General features: G+C 37.8%; 1 protein-coding gene across 2 annotated transcripts in view; it reads left to right on the forward strand.

The window, feature by feature from the left end:
- Position 1: 1 nt before the first annotated feature.
- The window catches only part of LOC143167077 (serine/threonine-protein phosphatase 4 regulatory subunit 1-like), a 28,015-nt gene continuing 3,836 nt past the window's right edge, over positions 2-24,180 (forward strand). Inside the window, exons 1-19 of one of the 2 annotated variants that reach the window (XM_076352124.1) lie at positions 2-64; positions 185-229; positions 7,754-7,886; positions 8,249-8,355; positions 8,999-9,141; positions 9,673-9,819; positions 12,228-12,335; positions 13,520-13,585; positions 14,169-14,327; positions 14,855-15,048; positions 15,410-15,846; positions 17,723-17,958; positions 19,023-19,115; positions 19,643-19,828; positions 20,120-20,281; positions 20,897-20,997; positions 22,160-22,280; positions 22,986-23,120; positions 23,682-23,823. In XM_076352124.1, coding sequence (XP_076208239.1) covers positions 58-64; positions 185-229; positions 7,754-7,886; positions 8,249-8,355; positions 8,999-9,141; positions 9,673-9,819; positions 12,228-12,335; positions 13,520-13,585; positions 14,169-14,327; positions 14,855-15,048; positions 15,410-15,846; positions 17,723-17,958; positions 19,023-19,115; positions 19,643-19,828; positions 20,120-20,281; positions 20,897-20,997; positions 22,160-22,280; positions 22,986-23,120; positions 23,682-23,823 — 2,722 coding nt within the window. In that variant the 5' untranslated portion in view covers positions 2-57. The remainder of the gene's footprint in view (positions 65-184; positions 230-7,753; positions 7,887-8,248; positions 8,356-8,998; positions 9,142-9,672; positions 9,820-12,227; positions 12,336-13,519; positions 13,586-14,168; positions 14,328-14,854; positions 15,049-15,409; positions 15,847-17,722; positions 17,959-19,022; positions 19,116-19,642; positions 19,829-20,119; positions 20,282-20,896; positions 20,998-22,159; positions 22,281-22,985; positions 23,121-23,681; positions 23,824-24,180) is intronic. The other variant, XM_076352126.1, reaches the window with a different exon arrangement.

Genomic DNA, 24,180 nt, shown 5'->3' on the forward strand with positions numbered 1-24,180 from the left:
GGCTCCTCCCTTTGCCCTCCCGCTCCCCTCCTCCTCCTCGCCCATGTCCATTCCAAGATGGCCGGTAAGTGGGGCCGGCGGGCGGGCGGGGGGTGCTGGGGCGGCTCATCCGCGGCTGCCGCCGTCCTCGCCGTAGCCCTCCGAAACCAACCCCCCGGTATCTCTCTTCTGTTTTTGTTTGTAGGGATCCCTTTGTATTTTGTGGATTTGCAGGATGACTTAGATGATTGTGAGTAACTGTTTTTTTATTTTTCTGCTCCCTATTTAGGCCCTCCCCCGCTCTCCCACCCCGGGGTTCTTCTGTCGCCCTCCTTCCCCCTCCCCATTTTTATCCAGGCTAGGGTGAAGGGAGAATTTTGAGGCTGTTTGTACTTGTAGGTGAAGGCTTATAGGATGATAGGGCTCACGAATTACGAGCGTATTTGTGTGTCCGCAGGAGCGCGGTGCTGACAGGGGAAGCGGGCTCGCTCCCTCCCTCAGCTGCGGGCCCTCGCCTCACCTGGCGTGTTTCATTAGCCTTTTAAGTGCTGGCTGCCGGGTCGAGCCGTCGAAGGACGGGCAGGCTTTTGAAGCGAGGTTTTGGGGGGGCAGCCGCCGTCCCGCCGGGGAAGGAGGACCCGCGGGCGGGAGGCAGGCCCGGGGCGGCGTCTGGAAACCGGCCTTCCGAGAGACCATCCTCGCTGTTTCCAATGGCCGCTGAACTGTTGAATTCAGTGTAAACAGCACCTCCAGCAATGGCTGGCGATGACCCTCTAGGAAAGGAAAACGGGTCCGGCCGGCGGTGGTTCAGGGCATTAGCTCCGCTGTTGTTGTCGGTGGAAATTAGCCTAGAGTAGCCGAGGGATTTCCTAGCTGCGATAGCTCAAACGGGTGAGGCTTTTAAATGCTGTCGAGGCTGCTGAGGACGCCGTGTGTTTTGCTGTTCCTGCATCCCTGCGGCACAGGCGCTCAGCAGGACGTTGCTGCGGTGGCTGCGTGTGCACCTCGGAAGCGGGAATAAAAGAAAAACCGCTGTTGTACTCTGGTTGGCTAATACAAGCCAGTGGTTGTAGGCTAAATACCGTGTCGTGGGTCCTAGAGCAGGCAACAGCTCCTCCTCAAGCCGGTATAGTCCAGGGCTGTGTTACAGGATTAGAGCTGAACACCTGTTGGACAGCTTGGAAAGAGGTGTTACTTGAGGAGATAAATCGTTGACCAATAATTCTATGAACTTGTATTGCTTTAGAAAGCAGCTGTATATGTGGGGTGGTTTCACTGGCACTTTGGGTGCTGGATTGACTTTTCTATTTAAAAAAAAAAAAGAAAACTGATACTTGAATTTGTTTCTTGTGAGAGACTATTTGTTTACTACAAAACCATTATTGTTTAATAGTACTTAAAAATTGAAAATGTGTAATAGGTGGATTTCACACACACATCACCACCACCCATTCTAGCATGAATAAGCTAATTTAGGGAGAAGGTGGTCTTCAGGAACACCAGGGGAAATGTTAGAATGTAAGTGAGATCTAAAGTATTCCATTGGAAAGATGCGCGGGGACATCGCCTCTGTGGGCGGGAGGTCATTCTGTGGGATTTTGTTAGTTGCTGCTCTTAGGTGTTGCTGCTCTCAGTCTTTGAGGTTTCAGCATTTCACTAGTAGGTAGCAGAAAAAAAATTATGTCGTTTGTATTTTGATTAAGTTTTAGAAGGAAAAGTTTGGGATCTTTTGGCACGTAAGTGATGTATAAATGGTGAGATTAATTGAGTATGTAAGAGTTCTTGGTTTGTTTTATGTTTGTATTTTTGTGTATTGCAAAGTATCTTTAATGTTTCTCTTATGCAGATAAATTGTAACTCTGTGAGTCTTAATGAATTTAAAACTGTAGTTAAAAAGCATCCTCCTTCCTTAATACAGTTATCTATTTGAAAAGCTACAAATCTAAAAAAATGTAGTAAATGTGGAGGATAGTACTTGAAATACACGTATTTAATACATAAGGATTTAAAATTTTGATAACACTATAAGAAGTTGCTTAAAAAGAGGTGCAAAACGTTATTGATTGCTGCAGTAAGTGTATCACCTTAGATGACAAGAAGCATGTATGTATTGAATAGGATTTAAGTGAGAAGGAAATTAGCTGGTACATTTCAATGTGCTTATGCTGATTTGTGGTGAGCACCACACAGCTGCTTGCTCACTCTTCCCGCCCTTCCCCCACGGTGGGATGAGGGAGAGAATTGGAAGAGTAAAAGTGAGAAAACTCGTGGGTTGAGATAAGAACAGTTTAATAATTGAAGTAAAATAGTAATAATAATAATAAAAGAATATACAAAGCAAGTGATGCACAATGCAGTTGCTCACCACCCGCTGACCAATGCCCAGCCAGTCCCTGAGCAGTGCCCCCCCCCACCCCCACCCCCCCCAGCCAGCTTTCCCCCAGTTTCTATACTGAGCATGACGTCCCATGGTATGGAATATCCCTTTGGCCAGTTGGGGTCAGCTCTCCTGGCTGTGCCCCCTCCCAGGTTCTTGTGCACCCCCAGCCTTCTCAGTCGGTAGAACGTGGGAAGCTGAAAAGTCCTTGACTAGTGTAAGCACTGCTTAGCAACACCTAAAACATCGGTGTGTTATCAACATTATTCTCATCCTAAATCCAAAACACAGCACTGTACGAGCCACTAGGAAGGAAATTAACTCTATCCCAGCCACAACCAGGACGTGATTTAAAGACTGTTTTGCAGTGAGTTCCTCTAGCGGAAGAGCTGCAACAGTTGTTGCTGTAGTACCTTATTTAAGAGTTGAAAATATCTTTCTCTCTCTGCCCTAATTTAAAACCAAAAAAACCCAAACAACAAAAAACAACAAAAACCAACAAAACCCCCCAACAAATGAAACACTTGATAGTGCTAATGAATGCTTAGCTATTTGAGTTGATTGGGTCTTTCTGAATTGCTCCCAGTTCCCTTTCCAATTTTCTTCTCTCTGTGTTAAGAAAAAAAAACAAACCCAAAACTAGTGTGTAGTTTGAGTTCTGTTTGCTGAGTGTGTAAAGTACAAGCAGCGGAAATAAATGCAGACTTCCTGTTCTGTTATGGGTCTTGGCCTGGAACCAGGGGTGACCATCACTATGAGTTAGGTGTTCGTTCTCCATTAGTGTTCAGTCGTTGGCTGTTCTGTTGAGACTGTGAGTAATGGGTTTGTCTGTTAAGTCGATTAAGAAGTTTGACGCTTGTAAGCAAAACTCTAGTTTGAGTCATGAAGTTAATAAAAGTGTTCAGATAAAGGAAGTTCTGCCATAAGCGGTAATTAATAAGCTTTTTATATGGGTCACTTTAAATTTGTGTAAAAGAAATTATCAGCATGTAAATAAAGGGATGTGCATTTTAGAGCACTATTGAAATCTTATTTTATGATTTAAAAATATTCTTTGATTAAGTTGATTAATTTGACAATGCAGTTAGAATTATGGCATTGGAAGCTGTCTTCTGTTTGTGTTGCAGCAGAGTTCAGACATCCCGTCTAGACTGAGATGCTGTTGTGCTAATCCAATGACTAGTCTAGCAAAGAGTTCATGGTGCGTTTTAGGAAAATCTCAGTGAAATAAATCACTGGAACTGGATTTTTACTTTCTTAACTAAATTGGTGAAATAGTGTTATGCACATTGAAGATCAATTCCACTGAAACAAACAGAGAGACTGGGGGATTCCTTTGAATTTGGGTGAAAGCTGTAGTAAAATGTACCTAAATTCATCAAGTACGATTTGAAACTTGCTTTTTGTAAGGTGAGATATTAGATCAGCTGGAAAAATAATTAGCTTAATTATGCCCTTTGTACAATAAAGAAAATGTATTTTAAAAATTGTTTTTCCTTCTAAAAACAGCATGAGAGAAGACCTCTTTGAGCTCATGAAATCATTGCACTCTGCACTAGTATTTACTGTTTTGCCTTGGCAACAGTGGATAGTGATGCTAGCTAATGACATTGAATTGCATAGTTAAATCCTGTGACCCTGTAGATGTTTCTTATAGGCTCTAAGCAGCTTTTGAGTCTAGGCCAAACTAAGGCATGGTGAACTCAATTTCAGCTGTGAATACTGTCACATTTATTCTTGTTTATAGGTGGACAGATTTCAAGCTTGCTTGTTTGATATTGTTAGAGCGAAAAATACTGTATGTTTGATTCACCTATGAAAGAACATTAGATAAGAAATACTAGTTCATTATTTTTCTGTAATTTACTTTCTAGTATTCTGGTGTATTCTGAAACTTTTAAGTACCTATGGCTTCTTATTTTACGGAAAAAGAAAATTAAAATTCTTGAGAGAAGACAAAATGGATTCTGCCATGATTATTCCTTACTTATGTGTACTGAGTGTGTGGAAAAAATTTCAGGTATTTAACTCTCTTGATCCTTGGCATAAGTAGTTTGCTCTGTTTTCCCTCTGGTCCTAGAAGCACTGGTGTGTGCTTAGCTATTTTAAGTGAATAATAGAACTACTGCAAGTAGTGAAATTAAGCAAAATTAGTCCCAGGTGTAGTATTGTAGTCAAACTTAGAATTGAGATTTACTTCGATTTACTTCATTGTCATTTGAATTGGTAGGAATTCTGAAATATTTGAAGTGAACTGATGACAGCCTTCATTTTTAAACTGTTTCTTAATTCAAGAACAAGTGGGCACTAGATAAAGTTAGTGGCAAGTATATTGATTTTTTTTTTAAGCCCTAATAAATCTTCCTTTGTATAACAGGTGGCTAGCCTCAAAAATTGGTTAAAGAGTGTCCAGTCTGTGTGGATTTTAAAATATATATGTAATTGCATAGATATAAGGATGGTCAGAGTTGGGTTTGGATACGGAGAGTTTGTTGCAACCTCAGAAAGGAAATCCACGATCCTACATAGGCTGTATAACTTCCTGTGAGCTTTCAGTGATACAGTAGGTTTCTTTTGAAGCAGGAGATACTGGATGCCACCTCTTCAGATACCATGCTTGGTGGGAAAGCTAGCCCTAGAGCATGTGGACGGATCAATCCCAGGCAGATCTGTGCAATGTAAATTATGTACACTTGTGTATAAGTGTTTTGAACCTGACAGAACTTATATAAAGAGCAGCTACTAGAAATAATAATGACCAGTTGAATGGAAATAAGGGTGTCAGTACAATATGTAGTCATTATAAAAAGCCATGAAAAATTAGCATATGTTTCTGATCATGTAGTTGTGGGTTCACTTGTAGTATCTGTGTATACATTTGAAATGTGAACATTTAGTCTAATCCCATAGTTTTCTTCTGTTTGAATCCCATTGAACTTGTTGGTCAGAGCATATTGTCTGCAAGAATTGCATTCAGAATTGCTCTAGCCTTTTAATTCAACTGGATTCCTTGGAGACTGTGCTTTCTTAAACCAGTCTGCTTTTTATTTTTTTTTCCCTGAAGACCCAGGTATAACATTTTGGTCCAAGTATGTTCAGATTATTTCCTTTTTTAATAAGCTGTATTTCTGAGAATGTTTTGGCTTGTGTTAAATAGTTGTAAAGCAGAGTTTTATATGTGAAACAGGAATTTTTCTGTAGGAAAAAAGCTGAGGCTTGGTACCTCTTGGTAATAGAGGGGGTTTTAATATAAAAAGTGATTTATAATGGGTATTAGTTTAGAGGCAAAGTTCATTGTGCTGGGTCTCAGAATAAGGGATTCTTTAGGGAAGAGTGTTTGTAATATAAAACTGGTAAAGTAAGAGTGAGGGTAGAGCTGAAGGTTAATTATCCTGATTAAGGTACAGCCACTTCAATCCTGAAGAAATTGTTATATCGGAGATTGTGGAATTACATATACACATAATTTAACCCACTGGCAGTTTCAGAGTACATTATGAAATTACACAGACTTTCCTTTAAGATGTGCAAAAGCTTTGTACTGATTGGGATGACATATAGGGAAGGACTGTAATTTTTTTAATTAAACCAGAATACTGAAGACAGGGATTATATAGTACTTTACATACACATTTCTTAATCTTCAAAGTGCGTCAGTGGGAGAGGGTATTCCTGTTCTTCCCATTTTACAAACAGGGGAAACTGGTGCTATAAATGAAACTATTCCTGGTTTGCTTTTAGTTAATTAGCCAAAGCTCTGCTGTTTTTTGATATGGAGGCACCATGTAAGTTCCACTGCCTGAAGACAGGAGGTCTCTGCCTGTTAGAGGCATAACCTAGAATGCCTAGATTATAGTCTCATAGGCACAGTTTCAAATACAACCTATTTGGCTTGTCATTGTGCTTTCAAGTTGTTACCAGTTTTGTGGTTTCTTTACTGATTTAAATACCTAATAATGTGTCCTGCCAAGTCAGAAACTGGCTTGTTGTCTTCAGTGGTTGTCACTTTCAGCACATATGCTGGTTTGAGAGACTACTACTTGCATCTGAGAAGCAGTATTGACTCAATTTGCATGTGGTTAAGTATGATCACAGTTGCTATATTATTTATATTAACGAAGTATGCATAATTCTAGGAGTGCTTGGCTGGGAAAGTTGTAAACCCAGAGCAGGAATATCAGCTGCTCTAGTGCAACTCTTCCTGTGGATTTGGTTGCTGTATGTTTTCTCATATCGATTGCTGAAATGAGAGAATTTGTGTTGCAGGCAGGTTATTTCACTGCCTTTATTTTAAGGGTGAAGGATTAAAAAAAAATTTGGCAGAAAAGTTATCCTATTCCCTCTGCTTTTCACAGTCTTAGTTTTTGCCTGTAATCTGTAATCAAGTGCATGTTACTGGATTAGGTGACTGTAAGACTTGGTGGGGCAAATTTTAACAGTTGGTATGGTAATACTTGGTTAAAAGTCTCAAGCCGCAAATACAAAAAAGATTTAGAAAAGAGTAGGTTTGCATGGGAAAGTCTGTAGTTGATAGGTCTGCAGTAGTGTTGTGGTTTAACCCCAGTCAGCAGCCAAGCCCCACACACAGCTGCTCGCTCACCCTCCCTGCCCACCCACCCCCCCCCCACCCCACCCCCCGGTGGGATGGGGTAGAGAATTGGAAGAGCAAAAGTAAGAAAACTCGTGGGTTGAGATAAGAACAGTTTATTATTACTCTGTTATTTCAAGTATTAATAATAAATTGTAATGGAAAGTAAAACAACGGGAGAGAGAAAAAAACAAAACCCCAGGGAAAGCCGAAACCAGGACAAGTAGAAAGCTCCCAGTATGTTCACAAGTAAGGTAAAGTTGAAGTTTTTCCCAAAGTTACCAATCTGACTTAGATGTATGGGACCCAGTAACTACAGCAAGAAAAATGTACCTTGGTAACTTCAAAATACACCCAAGAATTTGCTGTTTTAGAGCAATACCGTTTGGGATTTTCTGTCATTTGTTAAAAATTCAGTTTCTTTTAATGGGACTGATTTTCCTTTTGAATTTGTCTGTCAGGTTGTGGCATGCAATTTTGTCAGCTGAGCTCTCTTAACTCATAGTGCATGTGGATAGTCCACTGAAATTGTGAAGTAAAATGTGTTAAAAGCCAAGGATTTTATGGCAGTTGAAATGAATTAAATTTCAAAGCTTGAATTTACAGGTTTATATGCAAGTCTTGCTCTTGACTTCATTAGGTACAACTTAAGATCTTTTTGTAAGCCATTTCCAGTGATGTACAGTTACTTTTCCTTTGAAGAATAGCTCTAAAAAGAAATAGACTTATTGGTATAGTGTATTTTACACTGTAACATCTCTTGCTGACTCTTGGAAATTTTTTTTTGTTTACTCTTCTTGTCTTTCAAGTTGGGTTTGAAGATTATGGACCAGACTGTGATAGCATGAGGATAACGGCATTCTTGGATATTCCTGGACAGGACAATTTAACTCCACTGGCTCGTCTAGAAAAATACGCCTTCAGTGATAACATATTTAACAGGTAAGGGTACAACAGCTACACTGATGATAACCCGAGTGTGATAGCATTGTGGATATTAAGGTGTTACAACTTCTGTTATCATTCTCCTAAGCACGTGACTAATATTATTTCTGTTTGAATAACTTTTATATAATATTTCCATAAAAAGAGGTTTTCATTCCTGGTCATCTGAATAAGATTTCTTAACTCCATCTTTGTTTTGTTGGGATGTGGAGAAACTGTATAACTGATATGTCTGAATGTTCAGAGAAGAGCTTGATCTTTTCTAAGGTGCCCATCTACATTTGATAAGTTCCCCTTGCATCCCATCTGCATGTTGTTGGCAGGATATTAAGGCAATTAATATGTTGTTCATTCCACAGGCAAATTATTGCCAGAGGTCTTTTGGATATCTTTCGAGATTTCAGTAATAATGAAGAAGACTTCCTGACTGTAATGGAAATAGTGGTCAGGCTCTCTGAAGATGCAGGTTTGAAAGTTTTTGTGTTTTGTTTTGTTGGGGTTTTTGTTTGTGGGGTGTTTTGTTTGTTTGTTTTTTAATTTTTGTAACTTATTTTACATAAGCTGCAATATAGAAGGCAATAACATTCGATTTTGAGAAGGCAATGAGTGAACTAAAGAAATGAAATCATCTAACAGCAATATCTGTCAGTGAAAAGGAGATTAATTTTTTTTCTCTGTTTTTGAAGTATTTTGTATGGTAGGTGTATAAATGAAAGCCTCTTACTTAGTATAAAGCCCAAAGTAGTATTTTCAAGGAGTTCAGTACATCTGAATGTGTGGTGTATGTGGCACAGAGCAGTTGTATGCTTTAATACTTCATGTGTACACATTCATGGTGATTGGGTTTTCTAGCTAGTGCTCTCATTTTATCTGATTTATTTGGGAGCTGATCCCAAGTCTCTGGACTGTGATGATGTATGTAAGGCTGTCCTATTTTATTCAGCTTTCCTTTAAGAACAGGCAATCTCAGTGGTGATATTTCTTATGTTTTGAGTCTTTTCATTTTCTTCTGTTGTGAAACATTAAACAAAAAAAATTGCTACTTTTTTCTTAAGGTACTTGATCTTAATTTGGTATTTACTGATGTAGTTTTGGCTTTTTATTGCTAGAACCAACTGTACGTACAGAGCTGATGGAACAAATACCTCCTATTGCCATTTTTCTGCAAGAAAGTCGACCAAAATTCCCAACGGCGTTTTTTGAGTACCTTATGCCCATAGTAGTGAGATACCTCACGGATGTTAACAATCAGGTAGGAAAAACAGACTACATGAGTTGAATCGTTGGAAAATTCTGGGTGGTTCTGTGAATTTGAGGCATGAGGAAGAGAAAATAGGAAAGTCCATGTTGATTGATACCTAGCTTTCATGTAGTGCTTTGTGTTTATTGGTTTCAGCACACTTTGCTAGGGAGGTCTGAATATATATATATACACACACATATATATACTTTTTTAAATACTTTCCTTAGCAGATAATGGGAAACTTACAGGATTTACCTAGCAGTGTATTGACATAGTCTGTTACAGGAGTCATGACTTAAGTCCTGTCTTCTACTTCATCTTTTGTCTTTTCCTCAGAATTTGATGAAAGGGCATCTAACTATTATATTAAACTTTAGTATTTATTATTAATTCCTTATGTTGTTAAAACTGAGAGGTTTTTTCTATTTTTTTTTAACTCGTGCCTGTGTGTTCATTGAAAACGTACCTTATGTGGTTCTTGTATCAGTAAAAGTTTTTACGATGATGTACTTTTTTGTTTTTGTTTGTTCATATTAATAGGTTAGAAAGGCAGGTCAGGAAGCACTGCTTATACTGCTAGAACAAGATCTTGTTGCTCAGAGTGACATTGAAAATAAGGTGTGTCCAATTCTGTTGGACCTCTCTGCTCCTGACAGTGATGATGAGTACAAGGTGGAAGCTGTGAATGTAAGTGAATTTGGAAGAAATCTTTTATCTTTACTTTTTTTTCTTTTTCAATTGCTTTTGTTCTCTTATCTTCTGGCAGTGCTACTATAAAGCTCTTTTAGAATATAACAACTTTGAGTGAGATTTTCATGAGCATAAAACCGAGAAAATAAAAATTGTATTTGCATTGTTAGTGTCCCGAGAGCTTTACATTAATCATTGAACTTAAACTTTCTATACCATTACTATTTGAGTTTGTTTTATTCCTTCTCTATTTGTTAGTTGCCCTGTCATGAATTGAGAAAGCGCTGTTGTGGTACAGTTGAAGCTTAAGTGTGCTAAGCTGTTAAGCCTTGCATCTGTAGGTTTCTTAGTCATTTTTAGTGTTGAGCACCATTGAAACAATGTGAATTCTCAAAGAATTGGAACAGGGTCAGGACTTCGTGCGCCATACTGAGAGGTTAAAAATGATCTGAACTGAATTCAGGAAGGCGGCAAGGTTGTCCTGAGTACTATTTACTAATGCCTTTGGCTAAGTGTAGAGGTACTTTGGGTAAGCTTTCTCTAGGTCCTATACCTTTTACGTGATGAAGAAATCTGGGCTTCTGTGTCAATGAAGTGCTTGAGGAATCTTTTTGAAATAGTGCTTCTTGAGAATTGAGCTATACAGTACAGTAATTGGGAACAAAACGTTATCGTATGCTTAAAAATGTAAATATCAGATCTTCAAACTCAGGAGAAGTTATTTTCCCAAAATGATGAGGGGCTTTTTCCTATAGATGATTGATGTATTGAGTATTAACAAGAACTACCACTCCTTTTCATTTATAACAGTAGTTAAGATGAGGTCCGGGAATAGTGCTGACATTAAATAAGCAATCACACCTTTTGTGTTTATTCATTAACATATTTGATTTTTTTAGTTTAACACAACAGATCTTTAATTTTTATTCTGAATTTTTGAAAAGATCAGGTTTAAAGAGACCATATTTATAATTCAGGATGCTAAATGATTGTCAAAATGGTAGCCAAACAACTTTAAAATGCAGTTGGTTCTTGGCAGCCTTGTTTTAATTCTTAAGATCGTTATGTTCCCCAACAGTTTCCTTACATTTGCTCTACCAGGTTTCACAGTAATGTTGTAAAAGTATGAATGATGACCTGATCTTAGTTCTTAAGCATTTTGAAAAAAATATTTCCTGTTCACTTTCAGGAAATCAGTTGACTCCACAGAAAAGTGCTGGTGTGTAATTACATTTCAGCATGGATATCTGATACTTGACCTGTAAAATGGTTTTACCAGTTAGATTTTCCTCTTCCTTGTTTGGGAGTTGGGTATTGCTTAGGCAGTTTTCCAGGGTGACATCTGAGCACCAGATGCCTTTTAGGAGTTTGAAAATTTGTAGGAAAGTCCTTGAACAGTGTCTTAGTTCTTATTTAGCATTCTATTACAAAGGCAAACGTTTCTAGGAGTAAAGCTTATTTTTGTGGAGGTAGAAAGCTTCGATAATTTTGGAAAAATAAAAGTAGAAAGATGAGTACTGTTAATCTGACAACACTTGTCTAAGCATTAAACTCCTGGTGCTGCAGGCAGAACAGCTGAGTAGAAAGGTGCATGGGAGCCCCTTCCTTTTTACTGTTGCAAATAGAAGAATTACAGCAAGTTATCCCACAAAGTGGGAGCTGAAAAACATACAATCCAAAGCATGGGATTTTCACAGCAGAAGCATGGTTGGTAATGGTAGTTGAAATTGACAGTTCCTCAGAGGAGGCTAAATTAATGTGCATGTTACTAACTTTCTTTAATTATGCTTGATGTTAACTCCTAAAATTTCTGAGGGTGATTCCTGTAAAGTGTGTGTTAGCTCACATACGTAACTAGTTTGTCTTACTCTCCCTTTTCTCTCCTGTCGTATGGCAGACTTTCATTTTACCATGTTGTCTGAGCCTATAAAGAGCTGGGGCTGTGCTTGGTTTTAAGTATCTGAACAGTCCTGTTAAAGCCAAGGGCTTACTTGCATGCTTAAGCTTGAGATATTTCTAATATGCTTAAAGAGTGTGATTTTGTGTGCTGGCTAGTGCAATGGAACTTTTGTCTTCTCCATACGAATTATCAGGGTATGCCACATTGTAAAACACCTTGAAAATGCATTTATTAATAAAGATCTATTTAACCGGATAAAAAAGACAATGAATTATGTGCAGAAATGTTGTGTTCAGGCACAGTGGCGTAGAATGATTTTAAATAAAAACTGTATTTGTGCTTCACATAAAACAGGTGTATGAAAATACGAATAATGTATAGCAGTTAAATCTATTTGGTAGTTGCTCTCTTGCTCTTGGAAGTAACTTTTAGGAGGAATATTTGGCCATGCTTACAAGCTTTATAATTTTCTTTTCCTTACACATACCCTCTTCTTGATTTTTAGATAATCTGTAAAATGGCTTCTATGTTGAGCAGAACAACAGTTGAGCACATGCTGCTTCCTCGTTTCTGTGAACTGTGCAGTGATGGGAAGTTGTTTCAAGTCCGAAAGGTTGGTGTGTTTTCAACCCTAAACCACTTAAAAATGAATTTGTATGTTGCTGTTCAAATGCCTTCCTGAATAATGTAGTCATAACTTTAGCTGATGAACTTTGAAAGAGTCTGGAAGAGCAGTTTTAATTTATTGACATGGTTATAGTTTCTGTAGTTCAGTAAAGAAATAGATAACAGTCCTTGCTGAATAGCTTTGGTGTAGCAGTTAAACTTATCTTGCACATTTAATAGTTTTGCACAACCTTTTTTTTTTTTAAGCCACCATGCTTGGTTATAGAATACAAACCTATAGTTTGTAAACCAAAAGTTACCTCATCTCCACCATCTTATTTCAAAGCCAGAAATTCAAAAGTAATAGATATTTGAGACATCCTTCCTTTTAAAAAAAAAAAAAAAAAAAAAAAATCTGGTATTCTTGAAAGGAGAAATCACAAAAGTGTAAGACTTACTTTAATTCATGGTTGAGTACAAAAGGAAACTTGTAGCATAAGAAGTCTTAAAATATTTGAGTAGACATAAGGGTCATGCAGAGCTTCAGGTTGGTCCTTAACATAAGCTGCCCTTGTTGGAATTTGGGCTGTGTTATAGCCTTCTAAATAAGCATATAGAATGAATAAATCATATGTTAACACAGTCCTGTCTTAATTGATTTCAGATTTTGATAACATCTTTTTCCAGCATGGGGGAATGTCCCTTTTGCCTTAATTTTAGCATTTGTAATGTACTGTAAATGGCACTAACTTGAGACCTTGATTAAACTTTGCTTCAGCAAGGTACTGAAGCCAGTCTCAGCCATAGCAAAGATAGTTCTGTAAGTACGCCTAAGTCCTGACCCTCGTATCATATTTTAGTCTGCTTTGGTTTTGACAGCTGCTGTTCAAAGTAATTTAAACTTTCAAGTAGGCTTATTGTCCCTTCTAGTGATGACTGAAGTAGAGTATGCTCTTCGTGCAGAAACCTTTATTACTATTGATTTCAAAGGCATGTGGCTTATGGACGCTTGCTCTAATGAGTCTTTTTAGGGATGAGTTAGTATTACAGGATGTAGTTACATGGCTGAAATTTGAATAGTCAAACGTGCAGTTGTTACATGGGATAAATAATGCATGGTGAAGTCGTTAATAAAAACTAATGCACTTGAAAGAGCCAGAATGTTATACATTACATTTTTTTATTTCTTAGATTTGTGCAGCTAATTTTGGTGACATTTGTAATGCAGTTGGGCAAGAAGCCACAGAAAGACTGCTGGTACGTAAAAATCAAAATCAATTTACAAGACTTGTATTTTCTCAGTTCAAAATGTTTAATAATGAGTTCTTTTATTATCTTCTCTGTAAATTAATCAGTGTGCATGCATTTTTTTTTTAAATTGATTTGGCTAAGGCTTTGGTTGCAATTATACAGCAAAACTGGGAAAGAATAGAAATACAAAGTTCTTATTTTGCAAAACGCTTTTAAAAATGTAATTGGCAGCATATATGTATATATACACACACTTTAGAATTACCAACTCTTTCTTTTTTCCCTGAACTGGATGATCAGTCAAGTTACAATTTCAGGAAAAATAGGCCATTAATAATTCTTTCTATGCTTTCCTAGTGCATATAGTTATACATAAAATCCTAATGAAGTAAGTGGGAGACAGACAGTTTTTTCCAGTTTCTTCAATTAATACATGTTTTTAACCTGTCCCCGTTTCTTGTATTCTTCACTTATTTTATTCTCTCTTGAGTTATCATTGGCTCCAGTTGCCAAACAAATACCTTGATAGTAAGTTGCTGCGGTCTTTGTTTAGTCTTTAATTAGTCTTGGTTTTGCGTATTTTTGGCAGATTCCCAAGTTCTTTGAACTCTGTTCTGATAGCGTCTGGGGAATGAGAAAAGCTTGTGCTGAATGCTTTATGGCAGTGTCTTACACCACATCCCCAGAAGTTCGCAGAAGCAAATTATCCCCACTGTTTATCAGTCTTATTAGTGATACTTGCAGATGGGTAAGTAACTCACTCTATAGTTGATGCATCTTCCCAGGCAGAACATACACGAATAATGGGCAAGTCAGAAGTGTGCTGTAAAAGTTCTCTAAACTGAATTTGCTGAGAATTAGACTCTAATCTACTAAAATCTAATCTCCTCTAATAAGATTGTATCTTATTTTTCCTCTCTCTCTTACTACTTAGAAATTCTATCAACAGGTTTTTTTACAAGTGTAAACACTCTTCTGAGAATAGGTTGCTTGTGTTAAAGGTATTAGTTGAAGCAGACAGTGATGTCCTTCAAATGTATAACTTTTAAAAGATTTCCTTACTATGATTGTAGATATATGCTGAATATTCTAACACTCTTTGCTTAGGTGTCGCTTATTTGGTACTTGATAATTGATTATATTTGGTATTAAATGAAGCTGTTATAGTAAGAACCAATTGATTCTTACTAAAAAAATTGAACCAAATTTTTAGTTTTCTGCATTAACTCTGTGGGAGTTGCATGAATCCTGACTGTTGTCTTTATACTATCACAGGTTCGTCAGGCTGCTTTTCAGTCTCTTGGCCCGTTTATTTCTACCTTTGCAAACCCTTCAAGTGCTGGTCTTTACATTCGAGAAGATGGGACACTGAGTATCCGACCATCAACGCAAGACATGAATTCCAATTCCTGTCAGCCGAGCAACAATATAACTTTAATGTCCTCCAGTACAAATGCTACATTATCCAGGTAAAATCATGGGAAAGATGTGGTGTAGTGGAAAGGGGAAGAAAGAAGATAATTATTCTACTTGCTCTTCAGGGCTAAAAATCTCAACTTGAGAATATAGTTCCAGAAAAGGTATGAAGAGTGAGGTCATGCGTGTGTCTATTTGAGTGTAGCCACATTATTGAAAGATTCACTTTGATGGCTTCACAGGAGGGTAAAGGGAAAACTGGTGAAGTAAAGCATAGTGGTAACAAATTCTGTCTTTCTGCAGAGAAAATAAGCTTCTGTAGTTGATGCTCTCTTCTATTAAGTATTTCACTGAAAAGTGTTATTACAGAGTACTTGAAGTTTTATTTGGATAACTGTGTGTGTCTGTTACCAGTTCAGAACAACCAATGGAAATCAAACCAGAATCATCGACTGAGGAGACTTCAGCTGAAGTTAATACAAAGCTCTCAGTTGAGAACCTAAATAAAGATACACGGGAAGAAAGTTCAGATTATTGTACCAATCCTGGAGAAGATGTGTCTCGATTGTCTCAGGGTGACAAAGTTGCTGCTGGTGTCGTAGAAGTCACTAAGGACAGCAATTTTCCTGGAACGAACTCAAGGCTACAGTCTGCTGAGGACGTATTTAATACTTTTCTATACTGGCGCCCTCCTCTGCCTGATATAAGTCAGGATCTGGAGCTGCTTCAGTTCAAGACTGAAAAGCACAAAGATAGCTGCTCTGTGCCATGTAATAACTGTGTTGCTAGTAGTGAAATAAAAAAAGTTCTAGAAAGCTTACAGGAACACATAGATGATCCAGATGTTCAAGGTGAGGCTCTGTAACAGTGAAATCATGTTTTCTCTGAGCAGGTTTTCTCCTGGCCTTTACAAAAACCCTTCACTGCATTTGAATTGGCTTGGTATTCATAAGGTGATGAGACTTCCTTGAGTAGTAAATTATAGTAGAAAGTTATGCAACAGCCTTTTTCACAAGACCTGAGTTACGTCTAGAACAGCTGGGGAAGTGTTCCTAGCTCCTGTTTACATGAGAAGTAAATTGGATCTAACTACAAAAGGGAAAAGAGCTTGCTGAAATTTGTTAAAACTGTCTTTAAGTATTGTAACTAAGTACTGTGGTTTTAGGGACAGAGCTTACCTGTTATAAGCTGAATTCATCTAATACTTGGTTGAGTGGGAATAGCCCTAATTTCAAGTCATCTTTCCTTAGCCTCCCCATACAAGCCCATCGATGAACATATTGAAGAGATGATAGCCTGATAGTGGGATGTGTATGTGTTTCCTGGGGCAAGTCCCTCTTGACAAGCCTGTCACCCATAGTCAACGCAGTTTCTTGTTCTACTAAATCTCTTGAGTACTCTAGTGAATTAACAGTTTTCATCTGCCTGTTTATTCATTCCTTCTCTGCATGCAAAGTCATATCTACAGGACCTGCAGCATCATTTGGATTCCTTGCTGTAGTAGTAGTTAGCAGCAAGTCGACTGGCAGCGTGGCATATTTAGGTGGCTCCCCATGGCCATTCAGAAAGGTACCAGGAAAATAAAAAATTCTTCACATGTGAGAGGCAAAGGATCAGAAAGAAAGGGAAAGATTTAAAAGAGGAAGAGGTGAAAAAATTAAAATTTAAAGCAGTAAAGGAAAAAGTGGAAATTGAAATGAATGAATGAAGGAGAAAAAAGCATGAATGAGTTTCAGAAAGAGAAGACAGTAAAAGCAAAAGGAAGAGAGAAAAAGAAATTATGTAGAACTAAGGCAAATGGAGAGATGTTAGCTTGACAGCTATACAGTGAGAAATGAGGGGTGTGGAGAGGCATAGGAGAAAATGAAGAAGATTTCCACCCCACCCACCCCCTCCCCCTCTTTATTATGACTTTAGCCGAACAGTCTTGCTTCCTTTCTCAGAATAAGGAGATGTGGATGTTAGAGCAGGAGGAAAACAAACTGCTCGTAAATATGCCTGTAATCCATTCTTCTGCCTTTAAGTTGCCTGTTCCCCTTATTTCCATAGTATTCTAGTATTCTTCACCTTTAAAGTATGCTCTAATGTTTCATCTTAAGACTGTACTTGCTGTAGGCTTGTGCAGATGTAGCTATCTAGTTTCTGCATTCTGAACTCCTAGTAACTTCACGTTCCTAGCAGCAATGTAGCGAAATGTGCAAATACAGTTTGTCCTAACTTTATTGGTGATGCAGTGGTAAACCCGACCTTTTGTTTTCTATCTGCTTCTGCAAAACGGTCAGAGGTGGTTTGACTAATTCCCTGCTCCAGATAAAGTTTTTCTCAGAAATGTTTTAAATGCACATTGATGCCTTTTCCAAGCAGTTGAATCAATTAATATAACAAAAGAATTTGTATTAAAATGTTTGACAGTATGAAGAAGGGGAAGTGAGCCAGTATGCTGTGATACCTCATTACAGGGGATTATTAGAAATATCTTTCAGTATTAGAAATTGGTAGAATGCTTCTGCTGAAAATGTTAATACATCCAAATCATTACTCTTAATTTGTGATGGTTTTGTGGAAGAGTAATGGGCCTTTCCTTTCAAAGAGCAAATGTTTTGCTAACATACCATTTCTGTGCAGCTCAGACTGGGCTTCTTTTTATCTTTTCGGATTAACTAATTACAAGTTTAATGCTTTTAAGTGCAGAAGGGAGACTAAATAGTCTTCTTTTGCTTTATACAGCTCAGGTCCAAGTGTTGTCTGCTGCTCTCAGAGCTGCTCAGTTTGATTCTGTTGGTGACTATGAGACCAAAAAAATGAAAGAAAGCAGTGGCAAAATTCAGAACAGAACTATTTCAGATGAACCAGCTGTTTCAGGTGCTACCTGTGACCAGGTGGAGGAAGATGATCTTTCATCCCCTGCCTCCCAGGATGATAACATCAGTGACCAGTCTACAACCAGTGTACTGAAAAGCATAGTAAGTATGCATTGTGCTCCATGTCCGAAATGAATTCTTACCAGCTGAAGTACTGTGTGTGTTCGTGTGGTCCCTGGCGTAATTGACCCACTTCTGATCTAAAGCCTTTGAACATTACTACACCATAACTATCGTATACTACTTAATTAAAAAAGAAAAAGAAAAGCTATTGAGGGCTATTATTTCTGTTTGCACACAGATTACCTAAGAGTTAAAGTTTTGCAGTAGTCTTGTAGGTTTTTTTCAGATGAAATGTACCAAGTACAGTTTCACCTCTTCCTGTAATGAATCTAAAATTAGTCTTTTATCTCCAGACAGGAGGCTGAATCAGGTGGTGACACATACACAGTTCCTGGTTCCTATTTCTTGATTATAATGTACAGATAGGAGTAAAAAGAATTGTTTGCACAGTATTTAATGTTGCTGGAGCTAATTGTGAAATAGAAAGAAAAACTCTCCTTGTCTATGAACAAAAATTGCTTGTAAAACGTGTATGAACAAAAATGTAAAATACTATGTGAACTTTTGAGCTTTGTATGTTTTTGGTCTTTCAAACCTTTTAATTCTTTTGAAGTTTTTTGTTGATACTTGGGGAGAGGTGTATGCTTCATAATTTGATAGGCTTGGGAATTTCCAGCAGTATGTTCTAAAATAAGTAAGCTTTTGTCATGTTATTGACTGACTTGGAGCAACTGCTAAGTTGTCTTGTTTAATGTAATTTAAATTCATGCCAAGAATAAAGACTATTTAAGAGTATAGTAAAAGTAACCATCCAAAATCTGTATGAATGTTGGGTTTATTGTGTTAAATTAGATTGCTTTTTTTAGAAGTAAATCTAACTACTGTTCCCCTTCTTGCTGCTACTGTCTTAATAGTGTTTGCCTTAGTGTACAACTCTGTCTTTTTGTACTTGTATAAACACACTGAATAAGGCTTTGCCTGTACAAGGCTTTGTAAAAGGCTATTCTGTATCTGAATTGCGTTGTTCTGTAGTGTGATGCTTTGAAATATCCCAAACTGCAGTAAGCCTAATTCATTTCACTAGCTAGTATGTCCTTTTACAGGACTCAGAGGAACAACACAGAGGAACCAGTGTGTTTTTAAAGAAAGAGCAAGAAAATAATCCACCATTTGAAGATGACAAGTCAAAATTACAGGTGATTTAAAATAGCATCTAACTGCTTTACTGGAGTACTGGATACAGTTCATCTTATCCTTAATACAGTGATAGCTTTTGCAATTGATCAGTTGCAGAATGTGAAGAAATGCTCTGGGCATTTGAGGAGAACCCTATTTTAAATCAGAAAGCTAGAAAAATTCTGTTGCCTTTTTGGCACCTTAGAGGCGATCTGTGCAACCAAGGTAGGCCCTGACTGTACTGTTTTGTCATTGGATTTACTGTTTGTCTGCAGCAAAGAAGGAATTTTCAGTTTGGTTTGATGCAACGTGTTGATAAAGTAATAATTACTGTTCATTGCTGACTGCTCTATCCTAATGAGAGGACAAATAACTGTAGGGGTCATTTATGCTTTGTAAAGCTAGCCCACAAAACGGGCGTCTTGCAACTGTTTATGTTTTGCTGCCAGCTGGTTGGTAGCAAGAGAATACTGTAGCACAACAGGTGTATTTTCTTTCTGATTTTAAATTAAAGCGTGTGTTGCTGATGTACTGTCTCCATCTATAGGATATCATACCTCAACCTTTATTAGACCAGTACTTGTCAATGACCGACCCGGCTCGAGCCCAGACTGTTGATACTGAAATAGCCAAACACTGTGCATATAGTCTTCCTGGGGTGGCCTTAACACTGGGCAGGCAGAACTGGCACTGCCTGAAAGATACATACGAGACACTGGCCTCAGATGTACAGGTAAAGGGAAAAAAAAAAAAGTTTTTTAATGATAAATCAGAATTTTGAGTAGCTTTTCTGTTCAGTTTGTTGCACTGAAGTTATAAGATCATATACTTTCTTATAAGGGATTCAATGTGCTCTAAAAATATAAAATTCAAGATTTAAATCAGACTTCATAAATATGATTGTTTTCTGCTGCTGTGTAACTAGCCATGTTCTGCTCTCTCAATTCTCACATAAGTGTAGTTCAAAAGCTTCTTTATTTTAGCTGCGGTGCCTAATCTAGTTCACTTCTTAAACTGTTTGCAGTGGAAGGTACGTCGGACGCTAGCTTTCTCCATACATGAACTAGCAGTTATTCTGGGGGATCAGCTAACAGCTGCTGATCTGGTGCCAATTTTCAATGGATTCTTGAAAGATCTGGATGAAGTGCGTATTGGTGTCCTTAAACATCTGTATGACTTTCTAAAGGTAGGAAAGTGTAACTTAATTTCTCAAGATAAAATTTTTTCTGACTCTGTTATATTAAGAGTTTTTTAATGAGATGTGCAGGTATCAATATCTAATTACAAGTTTAGTTTTGTGCAATACTGCCATTTTGTGTGTGTCTACTGCTTTTTTTAAGGTCACTCACTCTTCTTCTGTCTCATATCCCAACAAAATATCAAAACTGAAAACCGTTGTAAATGCTCCTAGCTGTTGTAAAGGAATTAGTACTTTGTGCAGTCCAGCTAGAAAGTTGGACCATTAACAGTTTGTGTTTGGGGCTGGGAGAGAAGAGAACAGATCCCGGTGGGCTGCTGCATAATAAACACAAATCCTTAGTTTTTGATTGCTCAGACTTATGCCCAGAGATGGTGTTTTGACGGGCATCCTTGCAGAAGTGATAGCTTAATGTACTTTTTTGGATGTCAGTCTTGTGTGTCCAGGCACTCACCTGGCTGTGCGCAATTTTTAGTAAGCATCTTGTGAATGATCACTTGCTTTCAAGTAGGAAAATGCACATAGGTGTGAATAGAGTAATACACCAGAGAACTGCAAGTATTGAATTTTATCAGTTTTATACTAGTAATGTTTTTCCTTTAGTTACTTCATGCAGACAAAAGGCGAGAGTATCTTTACCAACTTCAAGAATTTGTGGTGACTGATAACAGCAGGAACTGGAGGTTTCGTTATGAGCTGGCAGAGTATGTACTTCTGTTAACTTATGATTTTTAATCTACATTACTAATTTGGAAATAGATAATTACATTCAGAAGTTAGTGAACACTAATGAGAAGCTAAAAGATGACGACCATTCTCTATTAAGGAGCTGAACTTAAAAGCTGCTGGCTGTTGGGTTTGGGGTTTTTGGGGTTTTGAGGTTGGCAAGTTGTGTCGTAATCAAGCATGACTGAGACTTCAATGTCTGTGATTATACAAAAATGGAGATCTGATTCGCTTGCAGCTTATGAAATGTGACAATCTGATAGATACTATTCAGTGAGGTTTCAGATTTTACTCAGTTCTAGACTACCTTGTAAAAATCAGTGAAATGTATGTACAAGGTAATTTTTCTAATGTGTATGAAAGAAAAACCAGTTCTCAAAAAATTAGTTTATTAATTTGGTATTTCCATAGGACTGGGTGTGTAATGGAGATAGAGTAACATCCCATGATTCTTTTTCTACAAGTCCTGTTGATATTTGAAGCACCCAAAGAATGTTCACAAGCGTAGTTTGCAGCTAAAAATCTGACCTTCATGTTTATCTCATTGCTTTGATTGGGCTATTGAGAATTTATTCTCCCTTTGTAGTTTGGCACGACAAACTAAATCTCACTCTGGTGCAAGAAAGTTGTACAGCAGTTCCCTGACATCTAGTGGAGAGCTGTCACTTTGTGGTTGGTTTGTGCATGGCTGCTGGTAACATGCTGGCAGTGTGGCTAGAATGAGTTCTGTGCAGTTCTGAGATATAAATAATTTTCTGAAATGCAGTTTTCTACACTGAAGTAAATCTTTTCGTTTTTACTTTGCAAGAATGTGCAGGATATTGGTCTGAAGTTGCAAAGAAACTTCTCATTGTACTTCGGTTTGTAGCTTTTGTTATTGTTCGGGATAATTTTGATTCATTGGTACATCTAGTTTGGATAAAAGTTTCTCTTGGACTCCTTGATGGATTAAAGTATGTACCTCTTTAATACTCACGTGCACCTTTATAAAGTAACGAGAAGAACAAACTGTTCAAGTGCTTTGTAATAACCATGGTATTTTCGAGTCTCCAAATGATCCTTCCCTGTGTTTAACAGATGGTGTAATCGGAGCAGGTTAGTGTTGCACTGCTAGAGTTAATCACTTTCTTTGTGTTTCAGGCAGCTGATCCTGATACTGGAACTCTACAATCCCAATGATGTCTATGACTACTTAAGACATATTGCACTAACTCTCTGCTCCGATAAAGTTTCAGAAGTTCGGTGGATCTCCTTCAAACTGGTAGGGGATTTAGTTCACTTCCTGGCAGGAGAGGAGGAAAATGATCCTCGAGAGGGATACCTGAAATCGCTTTGCTTTCTTTCAGACCAGTAGGGTGAATACAGACATGTTTTGATAAACATGGTAAACAATATGGAAAAAAGCTAAATGAAAACTTTATAAAGTATTTTGAGTTGTCAGACTTCCACAGATATTAAAATCTTTCTGTATTGGTTGTATGTGAATGACAAATATTTTCAACTGGATGAAAACCAGGATATAGAAGATTTGGGAGACCTTCCCCCAGTTCTGGGAGGGGGGAAAAAAAGTTATTGATCTCTCCTCAAAGTTGATTTAATTTATGAACTTCATGATAATGCCATCATCCCATAGATGTCCTGAATGAGTAGAAAGATTCCTCCAATTTCTTCTTTTTCTTCACGGCACCGTGGAAAGGGGCATTACTTTAATGGTGGTTTTAATTTCTTTTAGTGTTTTTTGTTTCACCTGAACAAACAGCTCTTTTAAAGCTTATGCTTTCTCTTCTCCAGAATAAGCACAGTAACTTACTCAATTCTGCAAGCACACCTGATTACACTGAATACAGTTTTTGGTGTCCCTTTGTAGGATTCAAATGAAATGATGCTTTTTTTAAACTTTCTAAGGGCTACAAGTTAAGTCTCATCTCTTCCTTTTTTTCCCCTTCCCCCTTCCTTTACTTCACAGGTTGTAGCAATACTACAGAAGTTCTACGCAAACAATGCAAATGCACTGGGATTAAATTTCATTAATGAACTTGTAGTGCGGTTTCGTCACTGCTCCAAGTGGGTTGGAAGACAAGCTTTTGCCTTCATTTGTCAGGTTGGAATGTTCTCTCTGTGTTTCTATGTGTACATTTAATTTGCAGCCAGTTTGGGGCTTTTCAGCAGTGTGGGCAAAACTGAAATGAATTAAGTCGTATTTTGTAATACTTGGACATGCCAGGATAAAGGTTCACAAGAGCTCTTCAAAGTACCAGTGGGTGCTAGATGCCAGGAACTATTTCCTCCTTTATTTCCACTTACCCACACCCCTCCAAACCAAAAATGCTTACTTCACCAGCAATGAGGAGCAAAGGTTGAATGTTGAAAGGCAAAAGGATGATGTTGGGCAAGAGACAGTATTTCCTAAAATATAGTTGAGAATTAGTTATCTGCTCTTGTTGGGTCATCTTCAGATGAACTTTAGAATGGTAGGACATGTTCTCATAACAGTATTTCAAAGGCCGTACTTATTTCACCAACATAGGGTGTATTTGTTCAGAGTTAAACAGTGACTTCTATTAATAGGCAGGCCAAATTAAGGACAAGATGGAAAGGAATGGCAAATTAGTGTATTTTTCACATAAATCTTGCTTTCTCATGTTCTGTGTTTATCCTGTAGGCTGTAGTAGAAGAAGAATGTATGCCTGTCGACCAATTTGTTGAACACTTACTCCCCAGTCTTTTAAGTCTTGCTTCAGATCCTGTGCCAAATGTAAGGGTTCTGCTTGCCAAGGCTCTGAGGCAGACGTTATTGGAGAAAGGTGTGGTCATTAATTTCCTTTGAAAGAACTAATGTCTCACAAATGCTCTTTCCTCTGCCAGTGCAGTTCTTTATAAATTGGTTCAACTGGTAAAAGGCTGTTTGGTTCTGTTTATACTGAAAACAGGATCATACACTGTAATCTGGGATGCTGCATTTAAATGCAGATTTAGGAATGTATACTGCAGGGGCTTTTCTGTCTTAGAATATTTGATCATCATCCCTAAAGGGCCTGAAACTGGCATCGATCACCTGACAAACGTATTATTTCATCCGCTAGAGGGCAGTTCCGTCCTTGTTTTATAGCAAGAACTACTGCAATTGCTGGATGTTGCTGCAGGTGGTTATTATTTTTGGT

The sequence above is a fragment of the Aptenodytes patagonicus genome, chromosome 14 (assembly GCF_965638725.1).
Source record: "Aptenodytes patagonicus chromosome 14, bAptPat1.pri.cur, whole genome shotgun sequence".
NCBI lineage: Eukaryota > Metazoa > Chordata > Aves > Sphenisciformes > Spheniscidae > Aptenodytes > Aptenodytes patagonicus.